Source organism: Gambusia affinis, linkage group LG07, assembly GCF_019740435.1.
Source record: "Gambusia affinis linkage group LG07, SWU_Gaff_1.0, whole genome shotgun sequence".
Taxonomy (NCBI): domain Eukaryota; kingdom Metazoa; phylum Chordata; class Actinopteri; order Cyprinodontiformes; family Poeciliidae; genus Gambusia; species Gambusia affinis.
The window spans coordinates 9701024-9724539 of record NC_057874.1 but is presented as its reverse complement, the minus strand read 5'-3'; the positions used below and the strand labels follow the sequence as shown (position 1 = coordinate 9724539).

General features: G+C 41.6%; 4 protein-coding genes and 1 non-coding gene across 9 annotated transcripts in view; all 5 read right to left on the bottom strand.

The window, feature by feature from the left end:
- Nucleotides 1-4: 4 nt before the first annotated feature.
- Nucleotides 5-2587, bottom strand: LOC122834453 (transmembrane reductase CYB561D2). Its single transcript, XM_044122907.1, has 3 exons — nucleotides 2256-2587; nucleotides 2109-2146; nucleotides 5-1252 (listed from the first exon to the last, which is right to left on the bottom strand). Exons 1-3 carry the CDS (start codon nucleotides 2386-2388, stop codon nucleotides 749-751), a joined length of 675 nt encoding a protein of 224 aa, XP_043978842.1. The 5' UTR covers nucleotides 2389-2587; the 3' UTR covers nucleotides 5-748.
- Nucleotides 2588-3042: 455 nt separating this feature from the next.
- Nucleotides 3043-6302, bottom strand: LOC122834454 (golgin subfamily A member 7-like). Its single transcript, XM_044122908.1, has 5 exons — nucleotides 6055-6302; nucleotides 4985-5107; nucleotides 4743-4895; nucleotides 4518-4619; nucleotides 3043-4111 (listed from the first exon to the last, which is right to left on the bottom strand). Exons 1-5 carry the CDS (start codon nucleotides 6061-6063, stop codon nucleotides 4064-4066), a joined length of 435 nt encoding a protein of 144 aa, XP_043978843.1. The 5' UTR covers nucleotides 6064-6302; the 3' UTR covers nucleotides 3043-4063.
- Nucleotides 6303-6558: 256 nt separating this feature from the next.
- Nucleotides 6559-9330, bottom strand: rplp0 (ribosomal protein, large, P0). The gene is made up of 8 exons (XM_044122906.1): nucleotides 9231-9330; nucleotides 8821-8928; nucleotides 8556-8731; nucleotides 8233-8320; nucleotides 7509-7655; nucleotides 7200-7385; nucleotides 6963-7103; nucleotides 6559-6778 (listed from the first exon to the last, which is right to left on the bottom strand). Exons 2-8 carry the CDS (start codon nucleotides 8872-8874, stop codon nucleotides 6626-6628), a joined length of 945 nt encoding a protein of 314 aa, XP_043978841.1. The 5' UTR covers nucleotides 8875-8928; nucleotides 9231-9330; the 3' UTR covers nucleotides 6559-6625.
- On the bottom strand, nucleotides 8399-8525 carry LOC122834782. Its single transcript, XR_006371248.1, has one exon. It is a non-coding gene; the product is annotated as a small nucleolar RNA SNORA63 (small nucleolar RNA).
- A 2868-nt stretch (nucleotides 9331-12198) lies between the features above and the next one.
- The window catches only part of LOC122834450 (paxillin-like), a 36799-nt gene continuing 25481 nt past the window's right edge, over nucleotides 12199-23516 (bottom strand). For 3 of the 5 annotated variants that reach the window (XM_044122899.1, XM_044122900.1, XM_044122902.1), the window contains exons 7-11: nucleotides 18506-18649; nucleotides 17853-18026; nucleotides 16196-16277; nucleotides 15953-16101; nucleotides 12199-14945 (exon numbers count right to left, since the gene is read on the bottom strand). In XM_044122899.1, the coding sequence (XP_043978834.1) occupies nucleotides 14679-14945; nucleotides 15953-16101; nucleotides 16196-16277; nucleotides 17853-18026; nucleotides 18506-18649 (816 nt within the window). In that variant the 3' untranslated portion in view covers nucleotides 12199-14678. Of the gene's footprint in view, nucleotides 14946-15952; nucleotides 16102-16195; nucleotides 16278-17852; nucleotides 18027-18505; nucleotides 18650-20190; nucleotides 20521-20686; nucleotides 20957-22143; nucleotides 23509-23516 lie in introns of all 5 variants that reach the window. The other 2 variants (XM_044122898.1, XM_044122897.1) reach the window with 2 other exon arrangements.

Below are 23516 nucleotides of genomic sequence, written 5' to 3'. Positions count from 1 at the left end.
TAAATTCAATTATTAAATAGACTTTATTTTTCATTGTTTATTTAAAATAAATCTAAACGATTCACACTTATGACAATAAAATGTATGTGAACGTTATTGTCATACGTAACATGACGTAAAAGGTCTCAACTAAAAGGGACAAAGTTCAAAGATATCAATTTATTTCATTTAAATTAAGTGTTTTCTATATGAAGCGCAGTCAGTGGGACCAGTGGTGTATTTTGGGCATATATGCATAAGTGTTGGAATGTGCAAGAAAAATAAATAAAGCAAAAAAGTGAAGTATATCTGGATGAGAGCAGATTAGTCAGTATTCCACCTTTAAATAACGACCTCGCCAATTCCCAAGTAGATTCAGCAATAATCAGCTACAGAAATACTTGCAGTTATTACCAATGTTTTTATTTATTTTTTTTTCACTTATTTGTATTTTTGTACTCAAAAATTATGCACATGTTTCTGCTTTTCCATTTTTGTTCATTTGGATTATTTGTTCTGCTCGCAGTGCATACTTATGCTAAATAAAATGCACGTTGCTTTAAAAGAGCATGTCCTACTAGTGTGCGAGCATAAAGTCGTCTGCGCGTTCTGACTTTTCATTCATTCAAGCATGAAAAGATCACCAAGAAAAAAAAAAAAATTGCACCAAAAATCAAAACAGGCAGGAACGTTTGTGATCTGCAAAGTCATATTTCAGTCTGTAAAAGGAGCACAGAGAGCTTAGCTCTGTTCTTCCAACGGGCCTCCGTCAGGACTGCAGCCGCTTTTTAGCAACGTAAGCACTGGAGACCTGGTTCATAATGATCAGAGCGCTGAGAGCGGGGCAGATTGCCGCCAGGTACCAGGCGTACCCCCCTACTGACGCCGTGAACCAGGAGGAGCAGAGCCCGAGCAGCAGGCTGGCGCAGCCCAGCAGGAAGGTGACGAGCCCCGACGCGGCGTGGTAGCGCTTCAGCTTGGCGAGGGAGCAGCCTTTGGCCAGAGAGTGGTAAACAAGAGGCACGGCCGCCAAGGACTGCACGCACACGGCGCACACTGTGACCAGTCCCAGCAGGCCGTGCCACGAAGTGAAGTGGGTTTTACCGCTCAGGTTTTTGTTGTAGTAGATGGCAGCCAGGCCCAGAACTGCACAGGAGCCACAGAGGCTCTGCAGGACCCAGTGAACGCGGCCTTTGGTCTTGTGCGGAAACCTCTTGATGAAGGAGCCGTGGGGCGAAAAGAGCAAGATGGCTTCCGTCATAAAGAAGCCGAACTAAAACAAAAAGGAGAAAAAAATCGTTATCGACTCATTGTGAGTTATAAACGAGATGCTATGCAAATCAATTACAATCTAAAATAACTGTACCAATAAAAATGTGAAACGTTTGTGCAGAGCAAGTTTAGCCAAGAACTCAAAGAAACTGTCCTATTCATCTATGGGTCTGCAACCTGCGGTTCAAGGGCCACGTGTGGCTCTTTGGCTCCTCCACTGTAGCTCTTAACAAGCACTAAAAGGAAATGTTTTTCAGAGTTTTTCTGTAGGTTTCTATGCAAAATCTGAATATAATAATACCTACAAGTCTTCATTTTCCATATTTCCAGAAAAGGCTCACCTCATTCTAGAATTTTTCATTTTGTTCTAAAATCTGAAAATAGAAGTATATTGTAGTTTAATTTTGCTAGCGTTCATAATAATACATTTTATGCAAAATCACGTTTTGCCGCTCTAGGAGAGTTTTATTTATTAGCGGCTAAACTTTGAGTGGAAAAGGTCGCTGACCTCTGATCTATTTGGTGCCTTACATTAACCGTGTACTGTAATGTCAGAACTTCAACTTTTGTGTATTCAATTAGGTTTTTGTTTGTAATAGTGTAGAATGACATTCAAAATGTTTCATAAACGTACATAAGAAAGTATCTGATCCCTCCTTACTCTAAAACTCCCAAATAAAATCCACTGCAGTCAGCTTCCTTTGAGTCAGTTTACAATTATGCGAAGCAGGCAGAAAAATACCCTCCAACTTGGTTTCTGCTTCACAATCATGCAACCATCATGTCCCGATGAACAAAGTAAATTTTGTATTACTTTAAACTGATTTATTTGAGTTTATAAATGAGGTTTAACTTACAGCTAATGTCATCAGGAAAGGATGCCATGAAAACACACCTGAAAGAAAACATGCGGGGTTAAAGATCAACAAAATTATATGTAAACTGACGTAAAAAAAAAAGAAAAGAAAAAAGAAAAACAATTGCCAACATTAACCACCACTCACTTGTTCCGGGTAGGGAAAGAAAAGCAATAAAAACGGGAAAAGCTATGGAGATTATGTGAGTCAGTCCAACAGAGACTGCTCTAAAAAAACCGTAAAACCGAGTTTCAGATTCAGCCTCCTGGTTGTGGATCATGTTATAGATTATCACGTCCGATCGTCTCCAACTCGTTGAAAGCGGAAGTGACGATATTAAAAGTCCTTCCCTGACTGTAGCTCAGCTCTGCTTAAGATAATCAGATGACCATCGTTATTAAATCACAGTCATATAACTGACAAAACCTCCGCTGTGTTGTACTCTCGTACACGTCGCCGTGATGTCCCGTAGCAGGAATGGGAAAACGAAGCTTCCGTTTAGCCTTTTCAAAATAAAAGTCGGTTGTGTCTGCACTTTCTTTACGATTGTTCCTTACAATTATTTCTGTAAGAAATTACTCGCCTTCATTTTTTTAAATAAAAAAAAATATATGTTTTTTTTTCTTTTAGATACAAATGTCTAAAAGAAAGACTTCTATCAGTTGGTCACAAGACATTTATTTACAGGAGTGTTTGGTTCGGAAATTTACGGTCCCAATGTAAACCTCCGAGGCTTGAGGGAGCAGTAGAGAACAGCTGGCGATAATGAAAACCAATACCATTAGTTAAAAATTAGAATATTATGACATTAGATAGTTGACTGTATGCAACATTGTACAAGAAACTGATTTGTGTAGTTTCTCGAATACTATTTAAGTGCACTTCTATATATATTTTCAAAGTCAAATCTACAATAAAACCCCTACACAAGATCTTCATTTCAGGTAACTACAATTTATTTAAATAAAACAAGACTATTATTGACAATTGTGGAAGTATCCTACAAACAAAATCTAAACAATGTGCTGTAGAGCTTTCTAACTGTCTATGATGTCTAATGCTAATGGATATTGTGATGGTACATATGATGTATGCTGAAGCTGAATATATCACTAGGACACTGTCACGGAAATGAGACAGTTCTCAAAATGTATTGGGGTTATTTAGAGAACTTAGTAAACATGCTCCATCTTCAAAACCAGAAACATCTCAAATTTACAACTTCTAAAACAAGTTCCCACCCCCAAGCCCTTGCATTCTTTTACATAATTGAAAACCTGGGTTCTACAGAGGTCGCATTGTCAAGATTAACCGTCCACAACCGATGCGATGGCAAACTGGGCCAAAGCTTTACAACACATTGACCGTCTTTAAATTTTCAAAGCAACACCTCAAATCTCTTGTAATGAATGTGGAGATGATGGCAATGAACACAATGGCACATTTTATGAAGCCTGCTCAACATTTTAGATGTCTTGATCAGAAAGAGACAAGAAAAGGCATGTACAAACATACACAAAGGCAAACAGGAGAGTATTTATAAATTACAGGAAGAAAAGATCACATTAAAAGTACACATGTATTTTCATAAAGAGAGGTCTGGATATGCACTGTGAAGCAGATTAGGAGTATCTGACCAGTCACCAGCCTGCACACTGAAATAAGACATAGAGCAAAATCATGCTCCAGAATAGAAAAACACTGACGACAGAGAACATTTCTGTGTTTCAACACAGTCCTGATGATTGTTCAGCAGCCATTATTAAGTTAAAGGATCATACGAGGATCATTTTCAATATGTTTTATGTGTTCTCTTTTGCAGGAAGTATGCAATCTCGTAATTTCAACTGCACGTAACAGCGGGCAAAACACACGGTGGACCCTCGGGATGTGAAGGTGACCCGATCGGAAAGGCTACAGCGGTCACCGGACGTCATCATGGGGCAAAAATCCTTCTATCTCCCAGATCCAATGCTTCTGTCTTCAAAGATGGTGATTTCCACCTGAAAAAGGGACAGTTAAGGAACGCAACGTTGGAATTTTAAACACATTTCGCATAATAAAAAAAATAAATACATTTTGGGAGTTAGTTGAATGATATTGGATTGTGTTCTGAAATATTTATTTATTTATTTTCTTTACATAAATGCTTACACTGATGGGTTTATGTGGCATGTAATAGAACAGGGGTTTATATTTCTGAAAGCTTGGGAGATATCTTTAGAAGTTAAAAAATGTTCCTCAGTGCAAAGAAAAAACATTTTCTTCATAAACTTGATTTTATGTTGGAAAGATTTAGAAGTATTACTCTTTCGCTTAGGCTTAATGTATGTAAAATGTCTTTGGCAATTGGATTTTCCTCAGTCAAAGAACGCAGGTGTTGAGTAAAATAAGCCAGGTTAAGGATACGACTCTGAGGCCTCTCTCTATAGGGTCAGTCAGCAGTAAGCCTCTGGGAGCATAAATTTTCTCATTCTGGTCCTTTATGTATCTGGCAATCTTCTTTAACACCTGTAGACAGAAAACAGCACAGTTCAGAACAATGATGTGCCGAGATGAGATCAATTTCTCCACAGAGGAAACTCCAAGAAGCAATTGAGGCCAAGGAGAGAATCCCAGCAAAAGCAGTTTTACCTTTTCGTAGTGTGTCTCCATACACAGGAAGATGGTGTAGGCAGTCAGACAAGCCAAGCAGCCCTCCAGGTAAGACTTTCCTCCAAGCTTCTCCGCCTCCGCATACAGGTTGTTCAGAGTCTGCATGGTCTCCTCGAACTGCTGCTTATCCATCTGGAAACACAACAATAGTTTACATCCACAGTGCTGAAAATAAAGCACCGTAAGCATAAAAAAAATAAAAAGTAAAATCCATTACATACCCTAGACTCCAGCTCAGAGGGAAACTTGGTCTGGAACTTGCATATTGTTCCTGAGCTGTAGTCTCTCTGGATGAAGACCTTGGAGGAAACAGCCGGCTCCTGGAGGTCCTGTAAGCTGTGGGTCTGGACAAATTTGAATCCAGTTAACTCTGATTTTGGGTGGGAGCCAGCAAGTGCCCTGATCTGTTTGTTAATGTTGTATAAATAGCATCTTAGACCAGTGTTTTACATTCTAGTATTTGGCTGCACATAGCTGCTTTTGAGTAAATGTTACTCGATGTTTATGGTCCTTTTTGTTATATAAAAAAAAAACAAACAAAGTAAAATGAGAACAAAACGGGTTGTTAGGAAAATACGAATTATTTGCATTATGCCAACACTTCTGGTTTTAATATGTTATTTTGTCTGGGAAAATCTTTGAAGGGTTCTTTTGCGCTGGCAGACCCAATTGCCAGGAGCACGTTCAAGACGGTAATATTGCGTCCATTCATAGAAGTAGCTCGTTAAAATGAAGACTACTTTCAATCTAAATTTGCCACAGACATGATTATTTCGCGTGTGTTTTAATATCATAAATATTCTCTTGTTTTATGTTTAGTTGGATCTTCTGCTGTGGAAGTTTCAACAGCGTTTCTCTTGACAGCCCAAGCCAACAGGAAAGCGTAATATTAACATACTGACTCATTAGTCATTAACCACTCCTGCCAAGACTAGGCCCCAACCAGACCAGACCGGTAACTTTTTCTGGTTACGCCACTGGCCAAGAGAAAAAAGTTGACGTTAGCACGTTGTTAAATCTGTAAATAAGTCACTAAGCCACATAAAATTCCCACCAGTCATAGTAAATTCACAAAAATTATTTAAAACTGGAACCAGAATAATGCTTCTTACGTATGAAATGGTCGTTAGCTAAAAACAGGTTAGCTTACATTTCTATTGGCTATCCAAACACCCCCCAAAGTGAAAAAAATATTATTTACCCCCTATAATAATTCAGTTTCCATCTGAAACCGTGTTCAAGACCATCTCTGCGCAAAACTTTTAAATACGGATAAACCGCAAAGATTTACCTCAGCCATAGCCGACGCCTGTCCTGTAGCTCCAACGCATCTGTATTCAAGTACTTCCGGCCTGATATTTTCAAAGTAAACGTTCACGTTGAAGGGTTTTAATTTCACTGTTTAATAGTAGAGATACAGTGTAGTACAAAAAGACAAACTGGCAGCGCCTACTAATATCGTTTCCTAGTCACTTGCTGGCAAGTCTATTTTTAAGGACTAGATTTTCCCCAACAACCAATTTTCTAAAATTAATGACTCAAATTTAAGCTAAAATTGGTCGCCCTTGGAAATATTAAGGTGAATGCTGACACAACAAAGGAAGAGCATTTTTATAAGCCAGACGTCAGCTCCAGCAGTTTCTTTTTTTTAATGGCGATTTCTTTTCTTTTTTTTTTATGGCGATCATGCAGCATCCACGATAGTAAAATCCATCAGTAACAAAGCCCTTTAGGGCATCAGGTACATTACAACTCTGCTCATGATTAAACAGTTTTCATTAAAAAAATACAAAGCTTATTTTAACAAACTTTATTGAATCATGTTCTTTTGATTCCAACAGATTCCGTTTGCTGTATTTGCTTTAGTCAAACAGCCCAAAGCCCATGTCGCCATCTGATTCCTCAGACTCTTCCTTGACCTCCTCCTTTGCAGCTGGAGCTGCAGCAGTTTCTGCAACAGCTGCAGGTGCTGCAACAGCAGCAAAAGCAGTTGGATCAGCCAGGTAAGCTTTGACCTGTGAGATGTGGAAAAGAAAAACAGTGTTACTTTTCACTTACAAATCTTGGAAAATCTATTTTAATCATTTTTTAAAACCATTTTAACCATTGCTGTCTAGAACCAAGTGATGTTTTTGTAAGTTTGGCATCGTTGCACTAAAACATGTCCTGTGATATAACAGCAAGGACTTTGACCCACACCTTTTCTGCCAGGGGGAAGGAATAATCCGTTTCCACAGCAACAGCCAGGACTCTCTTGTAGCCATTGATGACAGAGTGGGGGACAGAAGCCAAAGTGGGGTAGCCAATCTCCAGACACACACTGGCGATGTTTCGCACACCCTACAGGATTCAGAAATTCATCAGTAAACGTAGCAGTTCAGAGATATTTCCTCAAACAGCAGTTTTGTTGAAACATATTCAGATTAGGTTTCTCACCTCCAAGAATTTGGTATGCAGGGATGCCTCTGTGATGTCAAGCACCTCAGGACTGTAAACACTGCCATTGTCATACACTTGCTGGATAATCAGCCCAAAGGAGAAGGGCGAGATGTTCAACATGTTGAGCAGTGTGGCTTCGCTGGCACCAACCTTGTCGCCAGTCTTGATCAGGCCGACGTCACTCTTGGGGAAAATAAAAAATAAAATAAAAAAATTACCAAATGTAGCCAACTAAAGTTTACTGCAAAACACAAGTGGATGTCCATGTCAAACATCCCACGACTTTATATCCGTTTTCATACTCACCAAGATTTCAATGGTTCCTCTGGAGATTTTGGTGGTGATGCCCAGAGCCTGGAAGAAAGAGGTTTTCTCAGGACCCAGTCCAGTATTCTGGGCTGGCACAGTCACATCACAGGGGGCGATGGCTCCAGCACGGGCAGCTGCAGGCACCTGAAGCATAACAGCAGTGCTTACATATGTAAAATTGGAAATTATCACTTTCCAATGGATTTTAAAATTAAACTTTTAAAGACTTGGTTGACAAGTGTCTGAAACCTTACGTCCCCGACAGTCAACGAAAAAAAATGACAGACAGGGATAGCGAGGAAACATTTGACTTTCTGCAGGGGGAACGACAATACAGTACTGCACAGGCTGCATTGTAACTTATCCTGCACATTAATGGGGTTGCAATAAGAATGTCAAAAGGCTAAAGAAATCATTTGCAAAGTAAATAAGGTAGATGGACCAAAGTCTGGTCAAACAGATGGAAGAATGGCTACATTGGCATCTTATGTTATGCTGCTTGTCCGTGGATAGTTTCACAAATTGGTGGACAAAACAAATCTATTTGCTAATCTAAGCTAATTTTCCTACACTGTCACACCTTCATCCACATGTAGCCAGTCTCTTTAGGGAGATAGAATACACTCAACATGCAACCGTAGCACAGTGTTGCTCATACATATACATTTAGTTCCAGTTTAAGTAAGGAGAAGTGCGTGATTGACAGGTAAGAGCTTTTTACCTTATTAGCCAGCAGCAAGTCCCGGACCTCAGTCAGATCCTCCTTGGTGAAGACAAATCCCACATTGCCTTTAATGTGGGGCAGGAGCCTGTGAAAGTAAATTCAATGGCATATTACATACAAGCAAGGTTATAAATCCACTTGCACAGAGCAGAAAAACAGCTTAGTGTCTGAGACCTTGCGTCCCTGGCTGTCGGGGTAGTAGACAGACAGGGATAGCTGGAGACAAGTTATTTTTAGCAGGGGGAACGACAATACAGCACTGCAGCAGCTGTACAGTAGTTGTCCTGCTAGATCAGAACAGAATCCTTTAAATCACTCACTTCTCCAAAGCAGGGTTGTTCTCCAGGTGACCACGGATGGCTTTGCGCATCATGGTATTTTTACCCATGAGCACCACAGCTTTTCCACGCAGAGACAGGCGGATGGTCTGCATCTGCTTGGAGCCCACGTTGTCTGCCCCCACTATGAAACATTTTGGGTAATCATCCAAGAGTTGCTGCAACAAACCACTGTATGTCAAGACAGGGCTCATCACAAAGGAGATGTTTTAAGCTGAAAGCAGCGTGTATATTAAACTCTACTTACGATAATTTTCAGGAAGTAGTTGGACTTCCACGTGGCCCTGTCTTCCCTGGGCATCTTGAATGTGCTTCCAGGGATCGCTTAGCAGCTGGTTTAAAGACAAGGTGTAATCTGTAAAGAAGGAACACATCGAAATGAAAATGTTCCGAGAGAACAAGACGAAAATACACGAGATGAACAGATGCTGGCGGACATGCGGTCCACAGCTAACGTTAGCCGGCTAACCGAAGGCTAGCAACTGCCTGAAAGGCCTCAGCAACTAAAAAACGCTTTTACGACAAATATAGGATTAATAAATACATTCAGATGGGGGGGCGAACATGTTTACACATTCAATATGACTCCTTGATAACATACAACTCGTCCTGGTATTATTTTATTTCGGCTTGAAGAGAGAGTCAAAACTAACTCACCGAGCGTTAGGGTCGCGCGAAAGAAAGAGGAAACGAACGGCTCGACCGACGGTTATATATGACAGAACTGACCAATCACAGCAAAGAAAAGGGACTGAAAGACGAAAGGAGACGGAGACGTGTTTCCTGACACAATAGGTACGTCATCACTGAGTGGCAAATTAACCTTAAAGAAACAATATAAATTTCTTAATCAAATTTTTTGCGAAATACATTTTTTGTATTTAGTAATAATTGTTCGTTTTAGTAGAAAGAGCTGCGAGACAAAAAAAAATAGTGACCTCAGCAAATAAAAAAGGATAAAACAAAACACATTGTGAGTGTGGTTTAACTACTTTACCCCTGAAAATATGTCAAATCTCTGAATCGTATATACTTTCAGTTATAATGACCAAATAGTAATTATTTTACATATTCTGTTTACAATCCAGTGTTGAAGAGCAATATAAAATACCACCCAGGACCAATGTTCTGTTGAAATTACATACGTAAAATGGAAATTACAAATAGATGTCAAAACGCTGGTAAGACCACCCATTGAGTACAAAACATCTATCAACCCTCACTATCTACAATAACTCTTTGAAGAATTTGAATTAATATGAGCTACAACTATTTGAGATCCCTTTGGGATCAATAAAGCATTTTTGAATTACAATTTGAAAACTGAAAGACTAAGATGAATTAATAATAATAGTAATAATGCTAATGATAATTTTTATCATAGACATATTATAAATTTCTGACAAGGCCTTAAACGCCACTCACAACATGGCGCCAGAGTTGACGTGGTGACGATTCCTGATGCTGCTGACCATTCATTGGCTCACTTTCAAAGCAATCATCTGGCACGGCTCACGGTGCTTCCGTGTCAACTTCGAGCAACTAGCGTGGTGCCAGAAGTGAGTTATACTTTTATTTATATCCGTAAGCTGGCTGAATTATCCCTCAGCTGGACACAAGGATGGAACGACCTCCTCCGCACCTTCCGGCTGAGGTCTGGACCCATGTTTTCGGCTATCTACCAGTGTCAGACAAACTAAGCATCCGGGCTTGCTGTAAGTACTTCAGGAAACTCATCGACCACTGGTCTCTTTGGAGAGGCTGGACTGCTGTCCTTACTTTTAAAAATGGCTCCTACAGCAAGCGGTTCTGGAACACTCTGCGTCGTAGGAAAGTCACCAGCATGGTGGTGAGGAGCCCCAGAGCCAAAGACTGGAGGCAGCTCTCCTCGGAACTTCCCCATCTCTCTTCGCTGGTTCTGGAGCAAAGCGTCATGGAGAACCTGGGCTTCGGTAAAGACTTCCCCCACCTGGAGCGTCTGGCTATAAGAAACAGCGACGTGGTGATAGACGCACACAAGCGGACTCACCTGGAGCAGCTCACTCACCTCAGTTTGTGTGATGTAACGTTCCCCATTAAATCCAGCTTCCTTCCTTTTATTTCCCACCTCAGAAATCTCACAACTCTGACCTGCCATAACTCTGGCACCTCAGTGGAGCCGATCTGGATCATGGAAACCATACTTTCTTATCTGCCTAAACTGAAGCACCTCTCGCTGTCTTCAAAGCGTGCCTGTGTCTACGTGCCAAAGAGACCACTTAATGAAAGAATCTCCTTCTTGTCTACTCTGGAGCTCATCCAGTACTCTGATCACTTTTTCCCGGTGAACACAATGAAGAAGGTGCCTCACCTTAACAGCCTTTCAGTTTTCTCTGGAAATGAGCATCAACGGATGCCGCCAGCAAGTTCTCACCTTGTGTTTCTCCTGAACAAATGGCTGCAAGACCTCCCCAAGCTGACCAAGCTGGCCGTCACCAGAGGCCCACCTGTCAGGACGTACGCCACGTCCATCCCAGCCACCGTGACCACCCTTGCGCTGTGCAGCTCTGGATTGTCTTCAGAAGACATGTCCGCCATATCGGCGCGGCTGCCGAATCTCCTCCATCTTCACATAGACCCCAGGCCTTCACGTCTGGGAGTGAACATTGCGCAGATCCCAGAGTTGTTTCCACAGCTCAGGAGCCTCAAGCTCCGCCACGAGCGTGTGCCAGAGAAAGACATCCTGCATCTCCGCCGGCTTCAGCACCTGGAACACCTGGAGATCGTGGACGGCGCGCAGAGTCCCTCGCATCTTGGTGACAAGCTTCAGGCTCTGACAAAAAACAGACTTCATGTTGGCTCCTCTCCTCGCCACAGTGACCCGATGTTGTGCGTGTGTATTCATCAAGTGTATTCATTCGACCGATCATCACTGCAGTGATGCAGAATATGTGGGCTTCATCTGAGTGTCTTGGTGTTGTCAGACTGTTGACATGGTCACCTGTACAAACTCTTCAGACCAAACTCGTGGTTTCATTCAAAATCTAACTGTTTATCTCTGTACCAATATATTGGTAATGCATGGTTTTCTTTCATCAGATCTAGATCCCAGTGACCAACTTTTCACACTTCATTCATACTCGTTCCCATTCTGTGCTTTGCTCAAGTAAAATGCTTGTTGTGATGTTCCAGCCTTTGATGACTTGTCTTAGTGTGACGTTTCCTAAACTGCAGGGCAAACAGTGACACAGTTGGAATGTGAATTTTATAAAGGAGCACGAGTTAATGAGGTGGATTAATAAGAAGACATGCTTTATGTAAACTCATTTCTCTAGGATCAAGTTGTGGTTTCAGTTGCTTCTTTTGAACTATTAAAATAACATTTGTTTGCTTTAAAGTGTAATAAGCTGAATTTATTTTTGTGAATTTGTCCTAATTTTTCTGTCTGGACCTATGGACATCTGAGGCTAAACAGGATTTAGCCTCAGATGTCCATAGGTCCAGACATTATTCATACTTAAGGTAGCATCTGTGCCATATGTTCAGCACCTGAATGTTCAGCTAACGCGTCCCAACGGTAATGAAAGGTCAAACATTGCTCATAACGCAAAAACAAACAGACACAGACACAATGGAGACAGAAATATAAATACTTTTTCCTCTTTTATTATTTGCAGAGACTCACCAATTAGTAATCAGAACCCACAAAGTCTAGCACCTCACCCACACATATTTGTAGCTCATGAGGAAATTCAGGCAGCCAAGCGCTACATGAATGTTGACTCCATTTACAAAGCAAAGTTCACATAGTTGGATTAAAAGTAAAAAGCGTTGCTTTTGTTCTCTCCCGCCTTTATTAATTGTCCAACAGAAGCAGAAAATGTAAGGCAATTTGAAAACGAGATAAACAAACATGAGCAAAACCCGGGACGTTTTCCTCCAGCGCCCCTCCGGCTACATCCATCGCATCCCAGTCAGCTACATGTGAACGCCATGATAACGTGTGCTAAACAACAGCAAGCTCCTCCTCGTCTCGTCCGTTACAGTGTATAGTTCAGTTAAAAATTCAGCATGACTTCCAGAGTATAGCTCAAAAAAAAAAAAAAGATAAAAATCACAGAAAAGGCTTGAGAGCTCCACAGTGTCAGAGACGTTATTGCATCGACACATTTGGCACGAGGAGAACAGTTTAAATCAACCTATGTCTGGAGTTTTTGGATGAACTTTTTGCACACTGTAAAACCGAAGGCAATGGCGTCATCTTGCTGAATATGCTTAAATCTAACGGCCGATTTCGGACAAAAAGAGGCTTTGATTGAAATAAAGATAGAAAAGGTCAGCGTGTACATTTCCCCTAAAGGCCTGGCCTTGATTTAGGGTCTTACTCTGATTCCTGACCAGTAAAGACCAGCATCCAGCTTCAGTCAGTGACCTTTGAACCGATACCTCAGGATGACGACGATTCACAACAAAGACACAGCAGGCTGCATTTCCTCCGTCATGTGTCTGTCTGTGTTGAAGGAATGAGACCGACCAACGTTACAGTAGGCTACATGCTAACAGAGCCAGCTCTTTGCATACCAGAGTGAGCCTTTACCTGCTCCAAAACACACACACGCACACACACATTTTTGATCAAAACCGACGAGGTTCAGCATACTCGAGGTGTAGAAATGTGGATGATTGTAACAGCAACTGGCAGCTGGTGCTTGTTAACCTCCAGGTAAAAGAAATTGCATGCTTCGGATCAAAACGCACAACTCCACTGTAAATCTTTAACTAGTCTGTAGAGATGCATTTAAAACCCGAGATAAATGCACACAAGCTGAAACTGTAAAATGCTGACAATATTTTAAAAATATAGTTCTATAGTCAAATAACTGCAAATACAGCAGTAAAATGTCAATTTCTACACAATTTTAGATTGTTTTCCCTCATAAAATGCACCTGCAGTTTAAAACAGATCTCACCATGTGATTTTATTTTATTTTTTTAACATTTTTTTTAAGTAGATCAAAAACACAAGTTTTTATATCCTCATTATGAACATAGCTTAGTACATTTTCCTGGAAATTATTGTGCTAGAAAAGATGCACTGATTGATTGTCCACAGGTTGGCTGCTTAGTTCCATGGTCAGCATGTCAAATTCTGAAAAATTGGATTTGAAATTATATTCCTTGTAGGCATTAAGCTTCCACCATTTTCTACCATACATGCATAACTATTTAAATATTCTTCAGGACTCTTATTTTAATTTGTTTCTTTTAAATTGATAAAGGTTAGGGTTAGAGATGGACTGATCAGGATTTTCCAAGATAATTTTAGGTTCCATTTTTAAGTCTAAGCTGTCAATGTTGATTTAACTATCATGTTTAATATATATATGTATATGTATATAAAGTCAAAAGGTGTGTTGAAAATGAAAAATACTTGTTTTCTTATGAAATCTGTAGAAAAATAAGAACTAACTGACATGGACATAAGAAACACATTTATAGGATGTGAGATTTGAAGTTGAAGTGGTCAAACAGCTCTACGTTGGAGAAGAAAGCGGAACGTGTCTGTGTACATTTACTTATCAAAAAGTGGTTCAGTTATTCCAAATGGCACCTCAGAAATTTCCAAAGTTACAAAAATACATCTTTGATAACCACTCAGTGTCCAAACGCTGCTCGCCAAAACACTCGTAGTACTTTAAAACGGTTTATATTTACTCCCAGTGGTCCATGCAATCAGGCAGCGGTCTCAGATCTGCAGAAAAACCATGTCAACACAGGCAAACCACCAAGTGATGCAAGGTCTTGCCCTGCTGAATGGAGGGAAAATACTTTACAGATTAAACTTAATCATTTACACACGACCAAGGAGAAAGTAACACGCTTCTTTCTTGTTCCTGGCACACTCAGGAACAGCAATCGAAATGAAAATCTCTTTGGGCTCTGTTAAAATGTCTTTAGTAAAAGCGTAAAACGGTGGCAAATCCAGGGAAGTCCCTTTCAGTGTCATCCGTGATAGAAACATTTCTACCCTCATTGTAATGCGTTTTAGATGCACGTAGGTGTGCATTAATCCCCCTTGTGCATTCGTACTCTCACGCTCACTTGCACGTACAGCAGACATGCGGTCTAGCTGAAGAGTTTGACGAAGCAGCCGTGGCAGTACGGCTTGTCATTCTGCTCTTTGAAGGTGCCCTTGTTGAGCTGCTTGAGGCAGAAGGCGCACACAAAGTGCTCCGGGTGAAACTTCTTGCCCATGGCGGTGATGCAGCGGCCGGTGATTGGTTTCTGGCAGCCGGAGCACAGGGAGCCGCGGCGCTCGTGGTAATGGGCCTCGCAGAACGGCTGGCCGTCGTGGTCGAAGAAGCTGCCGTTTATGAACGGTGTGAAGCAAACCTGGGAAACAAAGTGGATAAACTGAGTCTGGCGCGGGGGATGTATTTGCAAACTCTTCTGCAAAGCTCATCATCATTCTAAAAAGGTTCTGTACTCGTTCAAAAATGTGCTGTCTTTTTGATCGGGGCCTTTGAATGTCTCAGGGTGTGACACTTACTGTTTTATGTAAACCGACAAACTTATCTGGACCTGCCAACATATGAAGTAGAAATTCATTTGAACCACTGATCTCTGACTTCACTCACGGCACAGTGCTTGGCAAAAGCATATATACTCCTTAAATGTTTCTAAGTTAAAACCACAAACTTTAATACACTTTGTAAAAAGTTTTCATGATATCGATCTGAAGTGGAGAGAAACTGGACTCATGTATTATTTTCTATTAACACACATTTTGCTGGCGTTAAAGAAAATTCTAAATCTAACTTTATACAAGCTGCATAGCATGCTTGTAAAAGAAAAAACAAAAAAAGATGGTATTCCCTGGGTCGGCTGACATCACATTGATCTACGGAAGCCCAAAGAGTGGCTACTGACGAAAGAAAAAAAAAAAATAAATCCACATTTTCAAAAAACGTAATCTATACTGATACTAAATTACACTCAGATTATATCTACTTACATCTGATCTATTTCTGAAGTAAAAATGCTTGACTGCATTTTATAGGTGTATCAGATTAAAGGTGGTTGAATACAAATATTTGACACTCTTTACACAATTATATTTATAAAAAAAAAATGCAAAGATCATGCATCGTTTTTCTTTGTCCAGTTAAGAATTACTTTATCTTGATTTGTCTCACAGACTTGTGGTTGTAGCATCACAAAATGTAGCAAAGTCCAAGCGTTCCTGACAGTCTCACAAAATATTATAAATCTTGTAAAAAAAACAAACAAACAAACCCCCCCCCCACCCCCCACCCCACCCCAATGTCAAATAAAGACATTATTAAAACCATGATATTTAATAATAATCTAATATGTTTGGGATGCTGCCAGTGGCTCACCCTGCAGACGAAGCACTCTGGGTGCCAGAGTGAGTTGAGGGCAGAGATGTAGTTCTCCAGGATGGCCTGGGTGCAGCCGCCACATTTAGGAGCAAACATGTCAAAGTAGTCCTTTCTGCAGAACGCCTTTCCATCCTTTTCATGGAAACCTAAGCAGAGAACCAAAGACATAAAGAGCGACAATTACAAGCCCCTAAACAAAATAATAATGACAACATTATAGTTAGTGGGTGTGTCTCCAACCTTCTGGGCCAAAAAAGGATCCACACTGAGCACAGAAGAAGTGCTCTGGATGCCAGGTCTTGTCCAGAGCTGTCACTACTTTCTGCAAAATCAGAGAAGCAAACGGTCACCTCCTCTCAATCTCTAAAAATGTTGAAAGAAGAGGAATATTGAATGTATGAGCATCCCTGTGACAGGAGCAACTATCACTGAGGCCAGGAGAGGGCAGAAAACGTTCACAAACTAAAACAGGCTGCATGTTCCTCAGTCTTAGCTGCATCTTTTAGCAGCTAATGATGAAAGCATGCACACAATTCACAAAATAGCAAAAAAAAAAAAAGGAAAAATCTTTAATGCGAAATTTCTGCAGCAGTGATAATTACTAACAGTACACCAGTGTGTTGCCAGGTTCATTAACTGAGATCTAAAAGTGATTTACAACGTTGCCACCAGGAGGAGCAAGAGAGCACAGTGTCCAATTTCTGACCAATTTAATTTGAAAACCATAACAGCAGAGACATGTTAGATGTCTTTCCTGTAACTTTTTAATTTACTCAAGTGGAAAATCTCAGCACTGTTCTGGTAAACAAACAATATTTTTAGATGAGGAAGCTAGTCAGTGCATGAGGATCAGTAAGGAAGAACTGGCACTGACTCATGTCGACCCTCCTGCAGGCTAAAGTCCACCAACCACTGCCTGCTTCCCTACAAACGCCTCTGGCACTCTGTGTGTGCGAGTGTGTGCGTGTGTTTGTGTGTGTATGTAAGAGCAGTGACTGGAAAAAGCACCCAAAGAGAGTGTGTCACCGTGAAGATAAGACAGAGTGCTGACAAGTGAGACAAGAGGAACATGCAGTGACACAGACAGATGAGTTCGTCTGTCTGTATCACTGCCGCTGAAGTTTGTGGAAAACTCTGGACAAAGCTGTGATCTGCTCATGAATTGGTGGAGAATTTTAAATGAATTACTTCTTACCCAATGAAAGCCCCCCGCGGTCAAGCAAGTGCCTTGGAAAAATGTTCATATCTGTAAAACCTTTTATATTTTGACACATTAAAACCAAAAAGTTTGATGTATATTCTTTCTTTTTTTTTTTCTTTTGTAGAATTCTATCTTATACTGTAGACCAGCAGCAGGAGGTGAATAATGGTAAAATGATATATAGGTGTAGAAAATAAAAATAAATCTGAAAAGTGCGGCTTGCATTTGTTTTCACTTCCCCAAAGTAAAAGCAAGTGGGCATCAGTTTTAATGCGACAACCTAAAACAAATCAAAAGTTGAAACCTTTTAAAGGTGACCTCATCAAGTAATAAAATCCACCCCTAAGTTATTTAATAGTTACATCCTGTCCCTGTTAAGCTTAAGCTATTTTGCAAAAAATGTGGGAAAAAAAGAAACTAAAGCCCACTCAAATACTGCGATGTTGTTACACACACACAAAAAATGAATTCAACAAAACTGTTGGAGAATATTTTACGTACAAAAGAGAAGTTGAGGTGACCTAAATTCAGCCAGTACCTCACTAACAGGACAAGCAACTTCCATCCTTTACTGTTTTTTTCACTGAGGTCTTAATCCATGTGCTTATGAATAAATAAATAATATTATCTGCCCATCCTCTGGGCATGTGTGTGTATGAGAGAGAGAGTGTACGCTTAGAGGAATGCATTACTAACATCCAGTATGGGTCCATTACAGTAGTGGCATCGCGGCGAGAACAGGTTGTGGTAGTCTTTCTCGCAGTAAGGCTGCCCGTCACGCTCAAAGAAGTTCCTGGAGCCTATCTCTTCCTGGCAGTGGGTACACACAAAGTGCTCCGGGTGCCACGTTCTGCCCATGGCAGTCACCACCTGGCGTGGGGAGGAGACACGGTGTGTTAAAATGTGATGAGCTTGCTCGGCGAGAGAAAAGCCCCGCGGAGCAGCTCAGCAAGAAGCCGTGGGATTACTGCGAGCAGAAGCAGATGTCTATTCAAATGCTAAAATTCAAAGCAGCACGTTTTTGAGTTTCAGGTTAGCCCTCGCAGGTAAAATATATAGTTTACAACCAGAGAAATGACTGATTTATAAATCAGAATGTAGGTCAAGTGAGAAGTTCCTGAAGAAATGTTTGATCTGGTTTCTAAGTTTCTGGTAAGCCTGTCACAATAACTAGTTTTGCTGGACGATAAATTCTCCCTGTAAGTATTGTTGTTTAGAGACCATTTTTGATTCATAATGGCAAAGTAATACATCAACATGCACTAAGTATCTTTAGAAATGACAACGCTGGTAAACGGCTCATGGCTGGACATAGCTTGAATGCAATCAGGAAGATTCTCTGTCATTACCTGTCCAGCAATGGGTTTCTTGCAGGCACCGCAGACTCCCTTAGCGTTGGTCTGGACGCCGAGTTTGTTGAGGTCAGACTGCAGATTTCCCAGCATGTTGTCCAACTTGTTGGCTGGTTTTGCAGGAGCACTGGTTGACTGGATCTGATACAAATGGGAGGTGAGTTTGACATCCACTATGGCTGCTGTGCATATATAAAGTAGTTAGTTACATGTAAAACTATTTATCAACATGTCTGACAGTTCCTCGTTACCAGAGACGTTACGCATCCTCCAATTGGGAATATGTTGCTTTGAAAAAGAATGTAACTACTGTGCTATTGTGCTAACGGTAGCACAACAGCACATCCCAAAGGTTTCCAACTTGCAACTAGCATTGCTTAACTCTGTGACATAATTTCCCCACAAGCAAATCACACTTTATGTTTTACCGTTTCTTTATTTGTTTTTGTTATTTTTGTGGTAATGTTAAAAGGTCTTGCAGATGATAGTTAAGGATTATTCCAGGTCCCATTAACAATTACCTTATAGCTTTATCTCCGACTCCCGCAATTACCTCATTCTCACAACTACAAACACAGCAGCATTGTGTTTTTTTTTTTTTTTTGGTCGTTCTCTGACAGTGCCATCGATTCGCCTTTGTCATTTTCTGTCGTTCTGCATCCTGTCATGTGGACGTACATTTTTCTTAATAGTCCGTATGTGAAGGGCACCAGTCTCCCTACTGTGTGAATTTTAAATGACTCAACTTGTCTCATGTTTTTATTAGCTTTCAAACCAACCTTTTGAAGACCTAGAGGACAAACTAGCAAACTGATTTGATTATAATTTTCAACAGATAAACAGATTGATGTCCCTGCTTTTATAGAATTCTAAATGGCAAGATATATTTGGATAAAGCCTACATTTTCTCTGCAGACCTTTAGGATGACTCCATATCATCAGCATTGTGTGTGAGTGTATTTGGCTGCTGCAGTGTAAGCACACTCAGACCTTCTCAGATGGAGAGGTTATTGGATCTTTAAGACTCCCACATTCCTCTGAGAGAGAAAATAGCGCCTCTGCTCCATGAATTCTATTTTACACAAATGACCTTCTCACCTCTGATGTCATTAAAAAAACATCCTGATTCAGGAGTACGAACTCTAAAGTCACTTGTGTTAAATTACTATAACAAGTATTCACTAAAAACATCAGCAAAAGGCAGGGTGGACTAAACGATAGGTCTTTAACATCAATAAGCCTTTATCTAAACTCATGGGACCTGTTGACTTAAGTCCTACTATAAATGTGGCGGTAACTGCGCTGTCATGTGGCAGATTAGGTTTCGGTTGCGCTGCGAGCCTACCATTCCCGAGCGCGGCAGGACACTTAGTGCAATGGGAACTTTGGCGAGTTACAGTCTGCTTTACCCTAAGCTCTTAAATTCTCCTCTGGACTCCAAACACACGGCTCTTGGCGCCGTCGGATGTCGGAATTAGAAAAGGGGCGCAGTCTCTCAACTCGAAGAGTCACAACCCCTTGTAACCTGGACCAGGTGGATTTCTGACAAAGCCTGACCTCAGGCCCAAAAACAGAGCCTGACGAATGGCAGAATAGCCAGGAGCAAATAAATACGTAAGCAACTAAAACAAACTCCGAGTGTAAAGAAAATTGTGAGAGAGAGTATGAGGGGTGATCCATGCCTGCAATGGTGGGAAGATGGGGTCGTATTCAGTCTGACAACCCACTGATACAAACACCTTGGGAGGTGGGGGTGGTGTGATGGGCTTGGGTGGGGGGCTAGGTGATGGCGGGGGAAGGACGGGGGGAGGTGTGGGCTCCCTGGGTGGCGGAGGAGTCGGCTCCTTGGGGGGCGGAAGGGTGGGCTCTTGAGGAGGAGGAGGCATCGGAGGTGGAGGGGGCAGCGGTGGGGGTGTCTGCTTGACTGGTGGAGGCTTTTTGGGCGGTGGGGGAGTGTGCGGAGGTGGGAGTACTTTTCTCTGTGGGGCAGGTGATTCGGGGGGGATGATGATCTGATGGAAAGAAGGAGAAAAGAAGGAAAACAGAGAAAGGACAGGAATACAGATAGAATGGAAAAACCATAAAGGAACTCAAACTTGTTAAAACTGCCAAAACCAGGAACTTAATGTCCAACTTGACAGAGCATGATCCTGATACAGTTCCTTGGCGTCGGTGTACCTTATCCACAGAGGGCTGGATCCCTTCCTCCCGCGTTCTCTGTGGGTTAGACATAACGATGACTCCCTCAGTCAGCCAATCATCTGGCTGTTGCTTCCGCCTGCGCTCCACTCGCCCAATCCCCAGCTTGCCCTGCAGCTCCTCGATGAGTCGGTCTTGTGAGTTGCTTTTATTAACAATAATTGGTCCCATCTTACGTCTGAGCAATCCCTCCCTGTACATCGGATGCACGTTGGACGTCTCTTTGGTGCGGCGGATTACCGACTTCAGCTGGAGAGCGGATGATAAGGAGGTGTGGGAAGCCAGGATCATGCCATTTATCGGTAGATCCCATACATATTGCATCGCAAGCTGACGGTACTTGTACTAAACATCTCACTACAGGGGCAAAACATTCAACCACTCGCTTCAGGTTATTACTGCCTAAATGCTTTCCATACAAAGGTTTAATGACTTGTGGACCAAAACACCACAACCTCAAATTTAAAAACATTTAAAAAGCATCCTGGATTGCTAATGTTAGAGATGCACTGAGAAATCTACTGGCGAAGAGGTGTGCGCCATATTTTCAGAAGCTGGTCGGAAAATTAGAAGAGCCTTATTCCTGTCAGTGAATGCACAATTCATAAGAGCCAACACTTCACACAAGCAGCAACACTCTTTGCTGTGGAAGATTACAATAAAGTCAGAGGCAAACACAGAGACTTAAAACAAAATGCATTTTAGGGATGGATGATGGTAGAAAATCTTGCGACTGCGCTTATGTTGGCAAATATCCCAGTGACAATATCAGTTGCAATATGCACCTATTTTCTTCTTTACTCTCTGCCTTTTTGGAAATCTAGGAGTTAAGAATCTTGGAGTTAAAACAACCGTTAACTGATTGATATAGTCGTTGAGTCACATGATTAATGTTTGAATAAATGATTGATTTTAAAAAGATTCCCTTGGTTTGGGTCGCAGTTCGTCTGACCAGAAGCAAGCAAGACCAAACATCAAAATGAGTATTGAGAAATCCATGAGCATTACCAGCACTCTTCGCTTCTACTTTTATCTAGCCATCAGAGATGGAAAACAGACTGACGTCAAAGAAAAGCAAGTGCAAACGTGCATCGACAACCTTTCAGCAAAGCTTTCAACATCAGTGTCAAGACTTCTCCCTTAAGCCATTCTGTGAATGCTGTATGACACCACATGCATCACACCACAGAGAATGAAAAATCTCTCAACATGTTTGTACCATTTCACAACTCCTTCAAGACCTGAACAAACAGCTCACCCAAAATAAGCTTCCTTTTTTTTTATTATCCATATTTGGGGAAAGAAAGGTTTTGGAAATTCTTATGACACAACCATTGTAAATAGCTTGCTTGTGTGTGAGGAAGAGTTATAGAAATGCCACATGAGCTGTCAATTTTCATGACAGCAGCTTATTTTGGGAGAGCTGAGATGCCTACTTGACCGGAAGCCGACAGTCGATCCACAGCGGAGGGTTGCTGTACTGGCAAGTCCAGCGTTGCATCTGGTGTCCCAGGGCAGGAGGAGGGAGTGAAGCACTCATCCATCCAGCTGGACTCAGTCATGGGTGTCAAGGTTCCCTCTCTGCTATACTCAGGGTAAAGTCCATCTTCCTCCTCCCAGGATTTGTCTTCATCGCCAGGTGCAACACAGACAGAAGGCTGGTTCTCAATCAGTCTATTAGAATCAGGAGTGAGGATTTTATCTAAAGTATCGTCCAATAAAGGTTCCCGGCATGGCCATGCTAAATCCAAGACATCTCCTGTGTTTTCTGGGGAGTATGGGTTGTTCATTGGTACAGTGGCAAGAGATACTGGAGAAGCTCTGGGGCTACTGGTGCCTGAGGTAGTGAATGATTTTCTACAGAGTTGAGGACTACCATTAGGAACCCAAGAGTCCATTTTTGGAACCGTTACTGGACTTGAAAGCCTTGGAAGTGTTACTGGGGAGGAATTTCTTGGGATTGTTTCAGCACCAGAGCTCTTGGGTAAAACTAGAGACGTGGATTTATTAGGAAGAGTCAAAGGACTTGCAGTCTTTGGAACGGGACTAGAAAGAAATGGAATAGTCACAGGACTAGAACTTCGTCCAACTGTGTCAGGACTCGCATTTCTTGGGATAGATAGTGAGCTAGAGAGAGCAGGGATGGTCAATGGACTTGGACATTTTGGAACTGGACTTGAAAGCCAAGGAACGGTAATGGGACTAGATGTCCTTGGAACTGCATCCAGAGGGCTGGACACTATCACTGGACTTTCACTCTTCGTAACTACTTGAGGACTAGGACTTTTAGAGACAAAGCTTTTAGATTTTATGTCAGCAGAACTGGGATTTTTTGCTTTAGCGGTACTATGGATTTTAGACTGAGTAGCTGGACTCTTGGGTACAGTGGCTGGACTGGAGCTCCTGGCAGCAGTATCATTACATGGAGATACTTTTGTAATCGAAGTGTGAGCAAGACTGCCAAGTTCTGCTTGTGTGGGAGGCTTCAAAGAACTGGAGACACTGAAGCTCTCCAAACATACCTCCGACGTGACACTTCCATCATGATCTTTCTGCTGGATTTGGGAGAACTGAAGACTCTCAGAAGATGTGATTACAGTTGAACATGTAGGGACAGAACAACCATCCTCATCTATGTGAAGTTCCAATGAAAGAGGTGCAGAAGAAGGGGAAGTGGAGCCCAGAGGGAGAGGAGTATCCTGAGGACTTATAGATGGGCCTGCTACAGCTTGGGAAACTGGTGATCCAGTGGCAAAAATAGGGTCACCACACTCCTGATTGACAGACAACTGAGAGCTGGACTGAGTCG

What these genes read in the sequence shown, in the direction of transcription:
- LOC122834453 (XM_044122907.1), bottom strand. Translation starts at nt 2,388, where the DNA reads ATGATCCACAACCAGGAGGCTGAATCTGAAACTCGGTTTTACGGTTTT. An exon ending in TCTTTCCCTACCCGGAACAA is followed by an intron (nt 2,147 to 2,255) that starts GTGAGTGGTGGT and finishes GTTTTCTTTCAG; the next exon opens with GTGTGTTTTCATGGCATCCT. An exon ending in CTTTCCTGATGACATTAGCT is followed by an intron (nt 1,253 to 2,108) that starts GTAAGTTAAACC and finishes TTTTTGTTTTAG; the next exon opens with TTCGGCTTCTTTATGACGGA.
- LOC122834454 (XM_044122908.1), bottom strand. An exon ending in CCTCTGAGCTGGAGTCTAGG is followed by an intron (nt 4,896 to 4,984) that starts GTATGTAATGGA and finishes TTGTGTTTCCAG; the next exon opens with ATGGATAAGCAGCAGTTCGA. An exon ending in TAGAGAGAGGCCTCAGAGTC is followed by an intron (nt 4,112 to 4,517) that starts GTATCCTTAACC and finishes TCCCTTTTTCAG; the next exon opens with GTGGAAATCACCATCTTTGA.
- rplp0 (XM_044122906.1), bottom strand. Translation starts at nt 8,874, where the DNA reads ATGCCCAGGGAAGACAGGGCCACGTGGAAGTCCAACTACTTCCTGAAA. An exon ending in AACAACCCTGCTTTGGAGAA is followed by an intron (nt 8,321 to 8,555) that starts GTGAGTGATTTA and finishes TTACTTTCACAG; the next exon opens with GCTCCTGCCCCACATTAAAG. An exon ending in GAGGAACCATTGAAATCTTG is followed by an intron (nt 7,386 to 7,508) that starts GTGAGTATGAAA and finishes ATTTTCCCCAAG; the next exon opens with AGTGACGTCGGCCTGATCAA.